We start from the raw sequence: 12,227 nt of genomic DNA on the forward strand, positions 1-12,227 counted from the left end.
AGTATGCCTCGCTCAGCTGTGAACCTTCTTGCTGCAGCTATGCCTTATAATCATTTTGCCAGAGAATACGTATTTCACTTCATTAAGATACATGCGATACAAGAACCACCCATACTGTAACTCCGACCTATTTCTCCACTTGATTGTACGAGTGATCGTACCGTTGATCCATTTCCTTGTTATGCTGCTTCACATCCTCCGATACATTCTCCTTCACGGTGCCGTCTAGCTCTGCATTCGGCGAGTTCTCGCCGTCTGTGATGGTCGGTTTGGCCTTGTTGGATGGCTTGGTGTTGCTGCTGCTGTTGCCAAGACCGCCCATGCTGCTCTTGTTGTCGCTGCTGCTGCTGCTGCTGCTGCTGCTGCTAGACTGCTGAGACTTTTTCGAAGAAGCACCAACGTCTGGAGCTGGGGGGCCTATTGTGACAAACATATTAGTTCATTTTGTCCTAAAACTTTGTACCGCCTCGGGAAGGAGAAGCCACTGACCAGGGTGCTCGAGGTCTCGTGTAGGCTCGTTGCGGGGGTTGTTGGGCTGTTCAGCATTGGTCTCGCCGTCGCCACCATAAGAACTATGAGCGTAGCCGCGCCAGAGCCGGATGGAGCTGGGCGAGAGACGAGATGCTGGTCGGATGAAGGAGGGGGTGTAACTCGCGCGTAGGGATAGTCTGCTGCTGCGAAGTACGGAGGTCATGGTGCTGACGAGAGGCGATAAGGTGTATGTTGAGTGAGCAAGGTAGACAATGTATGGAGTGAGATTCTAGAAGAATATAGATAGACCACAAATTTAATTAATCTCAAGTCCTCAGGGACTACCGACTCTATTTAGTAGCAAATGGCTCAGTCGCCCCCCGGGTTGTCGATTAATGATGATCGACTCGCGCACACTATGACGTTTGCATCCGGTCATCTCCCCCGAACCTCCCCCCAACCATTGCGCAACCACTGTTGCATCGCCCCTGGCTAATTCTAACTCGAAGGGAGGAAGAAGGTATGATGATTATGATGATGATGATGATGATGATGATGAAATCGAGGTATAGCAACTCGCAGCGCGAACCACAAAAGAAGTAAATTTGGCCTTGCAGCCCGCTTGAAGCAAAAGAGTAGATTCAGACCATATTACCAGAACATGTCGAAATGCCAACCAAGATTTAAACCAGAAACATACCCAGCCACACAGGATGGCCCGCACGCAAATTCAAACGATAAGAACGATATCCGATTCATGGATATTTGCAGGCCTCAAGAAAGAAATATGAATGTATGGCTCTCCGGGCTGCATTGTATGGTGCCATTCCTTGCACCGTTTAACCCCCTTCCCAATATAAACGCCCAAAAACAAACAGACCTGAGAATAGTAACCATGATGCAAAAGCGGATGATGATCGAGTAACCGCATTAAGAAGTGGAACTAATCACCACCGGGACTAATGGCGCCCAGCTGGAATACATAATATGCACGCCCATGAAATAAAGTGTCGGAACATCCGTCATACCCAAGGTGAAAATGAGGCGGGTTGACCTCGAGAGACTAATCAAACATTCGTATGCACGTGAAGAGCTGGAAGGAATTTGCTCCCTCAATTTTAGTTAACGCCAACGCCTTCCGTCCCGCTGAAGAACAAGAGCCTCATCATAAGCTGGCAGCGCCAAGACGCCATATCGGCCACCTCAATCAGTCAATGACACGCAGTAGCAGACGCTCTGATACTCGGCCTTCGCTGTATATGTTTGCGTTGTGCCGGTGACTTGGATTGTGGTTGTGGGCGTGGGCTCTAATTCTTTAATCTGGACAATCTCTTGAGATATCGGACCGATTGATCCGTCATCAAGGACTTGCATCTGTTGACAATAAGGACTAGGGGCACCTGGGTACTCTCGTTTCTCCTCCATCTTGATCCGACGGGGATAATCAGATACTGCATCCCGCTTGACGTTCGAGATTGTATTCGAACTTGAGCCCGAATTGGATCCTGAACTCGACCCTGTGTTGGAGCCTGAGCTACCTGCTGTGGCTTGAGCGTAGCTTGCGGAACTGGCGGTCGCACTATACTGAGCGTCCTTGGTGGTTTCATTGACGTATAAGAAGAATTCGATAATGGTGCTGTTCCACCAGCAGAACCACGGCTTATCTCCTGCCTTGGCAACATCCTTGCGAACAAGCATGGTAGCCAACAATTCATCCTCTGACAGTGAGCGTTTCGATGACGCGTGCGTTGGGAACGAGTCTTGGGGCACCACGACCAGTTTGTCGAAGAGGGTCCAAAAGTGCAAAGCAGGTCCGAAACTGGCATCGTTCAGATCATATGCCATCGACAGGTTCTGCGTAGGGTTCGAAAGGACTGGTGCTTGTGCTCCATAGCTTAGACTCGAAGAATAGGTAGTGTCCTCGAATGTGATTGAGCGGTAGCCCTCGGAGTCTTGAACGGCCACAGGGATATCTCCCGAATTCATGCATGACCATGAAACTCGGTAGTCTGACTCTGCCACGCAGAACTTGGACTGATTCTTGGGAGAAGCTGGAATGACGTATTGGCCAGTAGGAAGCGGTAGTAGATTGACCGGAGTCGAAGTGATCGGAGTCGCATCCATCTTGGGGGTAACAGTCGACGTGACAATGCGCGGGCCCTTTGGTTGTTTGTGTTCCTGATCCGCAGCCTTCTTTGCGCCAAGCACGCCTCCAATGACACCTCCGATGCACCCTCCAACAAGCATCACCACGCCCACCAAAACAATAGTCCAAATGGGTAGCCCACAGCAAGCCTTCTTTTTGCCTTTCCTCTTCAACTTTTCTTCAAACGCCATGATGCCGGTTACCGGGGGCTCCTCGGACTGGGAATTACTTCGTGCGCTCATTCGGTTTGGCTCTTCCACAGGTACATTAGTTGCAGCGACCTCCGACATGGGCGGACCCGCATGCTCATTGTGGAGGGTCTCGTCCGACGTGATGCCAGCATCATTAACGGACGCAAATGTTCCCTCTACCTTGGGAACAGCGTTCTCAGGATAGCGGGAGTAAGGCGGCAGCTGTTCAGTATGCCCGTCAGGGCCGATGAGATCCCCTACGTCATCATCTGCCCGACCGGGCGGTCGCTGGTAGGCTTGATTGTGGCCGGGAAAACCAAGGGGTACCATAGAATTGTCCATCATGGGAGTTTCCATCATAGCGTTGTCCATCGTGCTGTCCATACCCTCCTCAGGGACCACATTTTGCGTGTACATCGCGTACGGGTGTTGCGGCCCACTAGCATCTTCCAACGGTTGGTCCACGGGTCGTAGAGTTGATGCGGTCGCTACACTCGGGGAACGACTAACACCGACCTGCGGGTACATCGCATACGGATGGCTAGGACCCGTTGCCCCAGTGTAAGGACTCATGGCCCGAACGGGGATCGAAGAGCGTGACGAGACGCTTTGACTACGAGCTGTGGTGGAGGGGGCGGTAGACGCGACTGAATCGCGATTGGTGAAATCTACCCCCTTCGGAGGAAGACTTGATCGGTGGGGAGTCTCATCGAACGACACTCGAGCCTCATCTCCAAAAGGGTCTTCTGTCAAATCCGCATCGATAGGGATGGTGTTGTAGGTTTTCTGCTGCGATTGTTGCTGTTGAGGCAATGATCCGCGTAGGGTGTTGGAGGAATTCGTGGAGGAAGTGGATGGACGTCGTTGAGTGAAACCAAATTGTTCGGAGTCAATAGGTTCGAGTGAGTATTCATCGGCGAAAACATTGGGGTTGGAGGAGCGAGCCGAAGTTGAGCGACGATGCATCGAGTCTTCGTTCACCGGGCTAAAGCGTGGGGTGGATCGTTGAGAGGATTGGGAGAAAGAGCGAGAGTGGTCGGATGATAGACGCCCAGACATGGCGTTGGACAGCCCTGTCGGGCTACCTATCTGATTTGGTCAATGTCAGGAAGACTTTGGGGTCAGTCACCCGAGTTGACTGAGAACCGGGAGAATGGAAGGCGCCGGAAAGAGTGACGGGGGAGGGAGAAGGGAGCGAACGGTCGGCGAAAGAATGATGACGGGATGGAAGGACGTCCAAGAGAGTGTAGAGAGGGTTAAGAAGAAATGAGGATAATAGCGAAATAGACCGGATGAGGGAGGAGGGGGAGTAAGAGGTGGTGGTGGTGGTAGTGGTGGTGAGAGTGGAGGTTGAATGAATGAGAGGGAGGGAATCACTCCTAGCCGTTTGAAGAGGAGAAGGGGGAGGGAGAGAGAATTGTTAGGTGAAGAGACGGATGGAGCGGGCGATGAGGTGAGACTGCCTGAGGACTCAGGAAGAAAAGGACCGCTCCCGACTGGGACTAGCGCCGTTTCCTTCCGGGCGAAACTGAGTTGAAAGTCTGGCAGTGAATCCAGTGACTGACTGGGAACGAACAAAAAGAGAGAGCTGAGGGCAAAAAAGTGGGTGGAGGCCTAGTCAAGCCAGTCCCAAGTCGGTCTTGGTCGGGTTTAGTCCTGGCTGCAAAAGTTGGGATTTCTGTGAATGGACCTATCCGTGATACTCTCCAGATTATGAACAGAATAGAGACCCTCGCACTATCTACAGTAGACCTGCTTGTGGTTACGACGAAACTGCTATTCTTGTTTCGGATGATGTTTGTTCTATTATTGTATGATTGGGGATGTCTCCTGTTTACTCAGGGCTGCTGCGCCTCGCCACCGCTACTAAAGTCTGCTAGATGCTACTTTTGCCTGTTAAAGACTAACAGCCCAGGACTTTCTCCGTCTTGAAATCACGTGGGCAACTCTTAAGTAAGGTACAGAACGGACGGAGAACCTGCCTGCGTCGCGCACTATCTAGGTAGTATCTACCAGTGCCACTCTACCACAGTCCACAGAGCCACTCGCAGTCTCGCACTAGAGTGATTGATTATCCGAACTAAGACACCTCGATCCGCTCTGTTCAATTTCGATGGCCGATGCATCCTTCTGGAAGTCCTTGACAACTTGACATTATCGAGTCGACCGATGTGAAACATCTCTACCCCCAGTGTCGTCAGAGGCGCTTTGCCAAACCAACTGACAGCCAGTTCAACTTCCACTGAACCGACTTTTTAACGGATAAAGATTCTATCCTCCCACCCCGTAGACTTTTCTCTTCCCGAAAACGGCCCAGTTGAAATGTCATGCCAGGGAAGTGAGAAATCTGTCCATCATCCTTTTTGGGCAACAATCGCCCTGACTCGGACGACCTCCATGTGGGACAGGGGGTGGTCAAGGACAGAAAGGGTAAGGTGGGAAGAGATAAAAGCCCAACCAAACCATCAATCACTGGTTCTCGATGGGGGGCAAAAAGGCTCTCCCACCTTTACCAACAGAGGCAAGCAGGTTCAGGCTTTCCACTTTCCAGCAACTAGGGATCATTCGAGGTGGAACCGCAAGAAGTGCCGTAGCCGATTAGTTCGAAAGGTAGTGTAGTGCCTGTAGTACCTGGCACCGAAAACTCTATCCGACCGAATTCGGAACCGCGGGCGTGAACCCTTGATTGGCATGCAATGCTATGATCAGCGCACATTGCATCATGACCCTCACCAGGGCTGGGTAAAACCGACCGGCCATTATATCACCGGCATGAGGACCGATTGCTGGCCCTGTCCGTTTGCATGCTTGACCTGAAAACATCTCCTCCCTACAGGGCTCGAATTTGATCTCCTGACTGATTGATTGACCTCTTCCGCACGTGGCTCTGGCGTTCCCCGGCTTAGGGATGTAACTTGTGGGTGGTGACTCGCTACCATGCACGGGGTCTCTTCGGGTGTGGTTGAAGGATTTGGGAACGACCCAGGGCTAATCCTCAGCCAGGAACCACTCTCTACATGTACAGGTACCTTTTTTGAAAAGGAGAGGTGAAAAAAGAACCAAGAAAGGGTTGTCAATTTTCGAAACCACTGGGTCTTAATAATGTTTTACTTGATAGGAACAATCATAAGTAACTCAAGTCTTCTAGAAGCATTATTCAAGACATCACTGTCATGCAGATAGGGTAGAAACAATTGGGGTTTACTATCTAATCTAAGTCTCCAAACATGATGTTACTATGACTGCTGACATGTTCGAGGCTCTTCTGACCCCACATGCAGAGACAATGTGGGATTTAACAACCCGCTTGAAAGATACTTGGATGTAAGCAATACTCCAATATCTTCCAAGCCAAGGAAAAAGGCACCCCGCATTTCCTGAGGCACGAGCTCAAGAGTCTGGTCCTTTGTTAGAGCTTGTGCTGTTCAGTCGGATGCGCACGCCTCTTATTTGTTCGAGAAGGTCAGAAAACTTTGCATAGTTCACGGCGTCCCATCGACGATACCCTTAAGCATCTGAATTAGAGCTGTGTGCAAGAAGGCGTTCCATTCAGTGAGAGAGCGCTGGTAGCGACGACCTTGCGAGTGTGGTACTCCAGTCTATCTTTGTTTGTTTGGAGCCTGCTTCAATAGCAAGAGATGTGCAGCGACATTCTATATGCTCTGCTTGCTAAGACAGGGATATGTTATATCACACCCTCGGTCTGTCCCAGATACTATCAGTGCAGATCGTCCTATGTTATCTATCATCTCATTGGTATCGAGGACATTAACTACCGTGGAGATCATCTATAGATCGATAGACCCCCGAGACCACCGCTGTGGCTAGTTAATGCAAGCAAATTGCTCACTAAGCGGGATCTTGGAAACAAGAGTGATCGGCCAATCGATCAAGTGTCCAGCTAGACATACACTATGTAAACAGTAGTCCATCTATCAGACTGGCCGTTCTTATGACATTGTCAAAGTGCACCAAGGATACACAGAAGTAGTGGATCGTGGGTGGAGATTTTGGGCAAGGCTTGGCCAGTGTTGATGTGCGCTCAAATCAGACCAAGAGACTTGACAATAACCATGAGCCTGACTCTGGTACAATTATATGGAGAAAAGTATAGACCCAGAATTGTTCAGGGCTTCGACTGGACCAGACAATTCTGACTGGGGCTAGACAGCGGCGCGATAACGTGGCGATCCACCAGAATTAATTGTTGCGATTCATCTCCGCAGTTTGTGCCTGCTACCAGCTTACATTTGACTTAGGTCTAGATCCCAGATATCCTTTTCAAGAATCTTGGACGGCCGTGGGGATGGGCTTCCAACCTTGCAGTGTAGGTGGCAAGTTTAGAACCAATTGCCTGGAGAATTGACTACGGTCGTCGGGTGCGGCGAATGAAAATGCAATTCATGATAAGAAGATGATCCCGACATCGTATCATCTTTTAGTTAGTATCAAACACCGTGATTTTGCAGCTCTTTCAGATTGCCCAGCCTGGCAGGTGGTGTTCAGGCTACTGGTTTTAGTTGTGGATTGGACATAGGGCTGCCCCTTCACGAACGGCCCATTCTAGAACAATCTGCCCCCGGACTCCGAATTGGCTCCGAACTCAGATGCCACTCGCGCTGTCCTTGGCTGCAGAATCGTGATTTCTTTCTTCTGAGCCACCGGATTTTCCCGGAACTCTCCATCTGAGATTCGCTGATCAAAAAAACAAAACAGTGGCTTTCGCATCACACTGGAGCCGGACCATTCGACTGGCGGACTCTCTTGCGCAAGCAAGTCATTCTAGGCCCCGGCCTGGTCAGTCTCTTCCCTCATCCTCTCAGTAATCACTAATGAGTCAAATTTCTTTCACCCATGACGATTCTGCAATGTGATAGACCACAAAAATGGCAATGCGCGACCAGCAAAGAAATAATCCGGCGAGCAAAGCCAGTTGCCACCGGAGTAATAACACCCGACCGTTAATACATGTCCGTATAGCACTTCAACAAGCCGGCCACCCTTGCGTGCGGAATAACCTGGTTCGCGAAAGAACATTATTCCTTTATCAATGTACGGGCCACTGACGATGGCGGCCGACTATGGCAGGCTCGTCTCAGTAGAGACAAGACTTTCTCCAGGAAGCGCTGAAACGAGGGGGTGGGGCTGTCCTGTCATCTATCGCGCTTGGCCCAGACCAGAACGCTCGGGCTCGCGCGATAACAAAGATTCCCATCAACGTCATGCAAACCCGATACTTCCAAGTACTCGTACACAGTGGAAGAGCGAAATAAGATTTCAATTATGCTATGTAGTGGTACAATGATCAAGGCCTTCCGCTGCACTAGATCGATCACTGCTCCATCCATTCTGACGCGATGCATCTCGTCACAATCCCAGACTCAGTCAAATCTGCACCTACGAACACGGCTGCCTTTTCAGAGCTAGAATCTCAGATAATCTGACTGGCCCCTTCTGCCCCCAACCTCCTGTTCCACTCTGGACTGCTGGCCGGGCACGCAAATACCAGGCCCATGCACGTCTGTCTAACTCGTCTCTATCGAGGCTGGAAGCCCAGGACTTGCAGACAATGTCAATAGTGTGTATGAGATGCGCGAGACAGTCCTCCTTTTCCGCCTCGACTTGTGATGCTTTTCTTTTGGCTGTACTGCCAGTGGATCCGTCTTCATCAAGAGCTCTGGTGAATGCCTTGAACAGGTATGCTCGTGCCGAGTCAGGGGTGAAGATAGGTAAAGGCTTGTTTGTTCTCACTACCTGATCCGAGCTTTGAGCTTTCCGCATGGCCTCCGTGTCAATCCCCCAGAGTGGTGGTACTCTGTCTGATCCGTCCTGGGAAATCTGCCCTAACACATCGTCAGATATGGCAGAGGCCTCCGCGTCCGGCTGTGTGCCTTCAGTTGGCGGTTGACCCTCCCTTGAATCATAGTCCCATCGCTTCAGCACTTTCACCTCTCTCCCCAGAACCTTCACCACCGGCTGACCCTCTCCCCATCCTTCAACTTCAGCCGGGGGCCCATTTTCAATGCCCAGGCTAACGGCCTTTGAGCGACTGTTAGCACTGACCACAGCTTGGGCAAGGCTAAGTCTGCTAGAAATGGGCTGCTCGGGCATTGTATATCGTAGCACACCAACAGCAAATGCAAGCACTAGTGGCGCTCGGTTTGTGAGAAGGACAATCCCCGATAGCTCCTCTTCCGTAGCGGTAGAGCTAGGCAGGGCAAGCGCACGCTCTGTGTCAAACGGGGTGTTGGATACTTCCATACGAGAACTTTTCGTTCTCTTTGGGGGAGCTTCGACGTCTCCAGCCGATGCGCCTCGCTTTTTAGACACCCTCTTTGCGGCGTTCATGACTTGTTTCGCCACCTTGTCGTCCTTGAAGATATCCTGAAGAACTTTCAGATCTTGCTTAGAGATCTGCTCGGGACTATGATATAATTAGACGGAAAGTCCTGTGCTTTCGTAGCATCTCAGCAATTCATACGTTGTGAGGTCCGCCTTCTGAAGCTCCATGACTTTACCCATCGCGGACGCAAGTGGTACTTTGGCATCCTGCGACAGAAAGCGAAGTAAAGTTTGTACCTGAGCCGCCGCCATTTTAATCAAGCCGAGTTGTACGGTGCCACGAGCGTTGAAAGAGAAAATCGCAGGATAGATTTAGGAATGATGCTTGGTTGAGGATTGAGTGACGGGCCCCATACCACAGCTAGACTTCTGCCTGAGGCATCAAATTCATCTCCCGCCTCCGCTCCGATCAGCTTCCACCCGCAGCTACTAAGTAACTCCGCGCCTCGCTTCAATGTCTGTCCCAACTTCCGTGGTCTCCGCAAAAAGGAACCCTGCTGCAACCGCAGCTTCGTCACGATGTCGGACGACTCCAAACCCAAAGGCTTCCCCGATATCTCAGCCAAATTGTCGGCAATCCCCAAGAAATCGCTCTTCGAACGCCAGAAAGCCGAAGCCGAAGCCAAACGAGCCCGCGAGCAAGCCGAAACTGCTGCTGTCTACGAGGACTTCGTCAAGTCATTCGAGGATGACTCGCACGGGTCCGACCGGCCCTCTGCCGACGGACGACTGAACCGTTTTCCACACAAGAACCAAAACCCAGGATTTGGAGGCGGCCCTGGCAGACGGCACTTCACCAGCTCCGGACCGCGCCTGAGCGGCCCTGGCACTCTGGGGCCCCCTCCGCCGCGGAAGCGCACCCACGAAGGCTTCCCACCACCGCACCGAAACCGAGACACCGCGCAGGGGATACTGGGCTTCGACAACACCGGCTCCGTCCCGACATCGGTTGCCGCGTCTGCGTTCCGCACATCCGACGATGAGGACGAGGCGGCGGCCGATGCGAAGGAGGCGGAGCGAGCGGCGGCCAAACCCACGCTGTACCTGGCTTCGTTACCCCCCGGAACGTCGCCGTCGGTCATCAAGTCGATCATTCCGTCGCTCCTGACGGTGGATAATGTTAAGGTCCTGCGCTCGACGGGCCAACAGCAACCCCCGACCGATCGCAAATCCATCGCTGCCATCGTGACGCTGGCCAATGAATCCGCCGCCTCGGATATCGATAGCACCGTGAGCGCGCTCCAGAACAAGTATCTGGGCTGGGGTTACTATCTGTCAATATCGAGGCATCTGTCCTCCGCGGCGATTGGCTCAACGATGCCCGTGACTGTTAGCCAGTCTTCGACAAGCTCCCTCCCGTTCGGGGCCAAGACTGTCCAGCCGGACATTCCAGGACGCTTGAATCGGGCCCCACCCCCTGGGATGCACCGCGGTGGCTTTGCGCCGCCGAGTTCGTATAGCCCTGCATTCGGGCGAAGTGGCCCGGCGACGCAGGTCGAGGTGAAAGCGCCGTCAGACCTCAAGCAGCTGCGACTTATACACAAGACGTTGGAGAATTTACTAAGCTATGGTCCGGAGTTTGAGGCGTTATTGATGAGTAGACCGGAGGTCCAGAGAGATGAGAAATGGGCTTGGATTTGGAACGCACGAAGCGCTGGCGGTGTGTACTATCGGTGGAAGTTGTGGGAGGTTTTGACCAACAGCCGACCTGCTGGTGGCCGACGGGGACGATCTCAACCCCAGAGCTCATCTCTCATATTTGAGGGAGGCGCCCAGTGGGTCCCGCCCGAGGCTCATATCAAATTCGAATATACTACCCAGATGGATGAGTTCGTGACAGACGAAGACTACGATTCTTCGGACGAGGAGATGTCGGATTACGAAGATGAGAGACGTGTCGTTGGCGGAGCGCCGCCAGCGGAAGGACTAAGCGCTGGTAACGAAGGGTTGGGGTACATGAACCCTCTGCAAAAGGCCAAATTGACCCATCTGCTGGCACGACTTCCGACCACTCACGCCAAGCTACGAAAGGGAGATGTTGCCCGGGTGACTGCCTTTGCTATTGAACATGCCGGGGCAGGGGCTGAAGAGGTCGTGGAGATGATTGTGTCGAATATCATCAAACCATATGCTTTCACGGGGGCCAATCCGGACCGCGAAGCAGAACAAGGGCTGGCCCGCAAAGAGCAATTCGGAGAGTCGGGCAACGACAACGCGGTCGAGGAGGGGCGGACAACCTCAAAGATCCTGGACACCTCGTCTGCCAAGTTAGTTGGTCTGTATCTCGTGTCCGACATACTCTCGTCATCTGCTACGAGTGGCGTGCGCCATGCTTGGCGATACCGACAGCTTTTTGAATCGGCACTGAAGACGCAGAAGGCCTTCGAGCATCTTGGCAGACTCGAGAAAGACCTGGCCTGGGGCCGGTTGAAGGCTGAAAAGTGGAAGCGCAGCGTTGGCTCTTTACTGAACCTATGGGAAGGCTGGTGCGTGTTTCCGCAGTCGAGCCAGGAGCATTTCTTCCAGATCTTCGAGAAGCCGCCTCTCACGGAAGAAGAGCTACAGGAAGAGAGAGAGAAGGCTGAGGCCGAACGGGTGGCCAGCGCGTTCTCCAAGAACAAAAACCGCTGGAAGACCGTCGACGAGGATTCGGCTTCTGGAAAGTTCGATCCCAGTCGGGCTGCGGCCGCCGAACCGGATCGCATGGATATCGATCAGGACAAACATGGCAGTACCGGGGCAGAGACTTTGGACGGGGTATCCATGAGTGATATCGACGGTGAGCCAATGGAGGACAGTGACCTGGAGGTATCGGATGGTGAACCCTTGGAGGAAGAGCCCCCTGAGAATGAGAATGAGCTGAACAAGCAACCGGCCCAATCGGGACCTCCGCCTCCAGTACGCAAGCCACGGCCTAAAGCAGAGGACATGTTTGCAGACTCGGACTCAGAGTGATTATAGCGTTCAACAGCGAGACGATTTACCATCAGTAAACATGATTACAGACAGACAGTCATTGTAGGTCGAAGCCGGGATGGCGGCCTGAAAAAAAGGTTCCACGGCTAAGGCAGCAACAT

The 12,227-nt window shown here is 52.4% G+C and overlaps 3 protein-coding genes across 3 annotated transcripts; 1 reads left to right on the forward strand and 2 right to left on the reverse strand.

Annotated features, from left to right (window-relative positions):
- Window positions 1-127: 127 nt before the first annotated feature.
- On the reverse strand, window positions 128-694 carry BO97DRAFT_411641 (uncharacterized protein; the record flags this gene model as incomplete). The annotated part of the gene is made up of 2 exons (XM_025696186.1): window positions 128-417; window positions 490-694. 2 exons carry the CDS (start codon window positions 692-694, stop codon window positions 128-130), a joined length of 495 nt encoding a protein of 164 aa, XP_025554679.1.
- A 980-nt stretch (window positions 695-1,674) lies between these two features.
- BO97DRAFT_432088 (uncharacterized protein) lies at window positions 1,675-9,402 on the reverse strand (the record flags this gene model as incomplete). The annotated part of the gene is made up of 5 exons (XM_025697517.1): window positions 1,675-1,922; window positions 1,983-3,609; window position 6,720; window positions 8,315-9,232; window positions 9,290-9,402. The coding sequence occupies 5 exons, from the start codon at window positions 9,400-9,402 to the stop codon at window positions 1,675-1,677; spliced, it is 2,907 nt and encodes a 968-aa protein (XP_025554680.1).
- A 1,013-nt stretch (window positions 9,403-10,415) lies between these two features.
- On the forward strand, window positions 10,416-12,125 carry BO97DRAFT_403506 (SURP domain-containing protein). Its single transcript, XM_025694753.1, has one exon. It carries the CDS (start codon window positions 10,468-10,470, stop codon window positions 12,103-12,105), a length of 1,638 nt encoding a protein of 545 aa, XP_025554681.1. The 5' UTR covers window positions 10,416-10,467; the 3' UTR covers window positions 12,106-12,125.
- The last annotated feature ends 102 nt before the right edge of the window (window positions 12,126-12,227 follow it).

The sequence above is a fragment of the Aspergillus homomorphus genome, assembly GCF_003184865.1.
Source record: "Aspergillus homomorphus CBS 101889 unplaced genomic scaffold BO97scaffold_5, whole genome shotgun sequence".
Taxonomy (NCBI): Eukaryota; Fungi; Ascomycota; class Eurotiomycetes; order Eurotiales; family Aspergillaceae; genus Aspergillus; species Aspergillus homomorphus.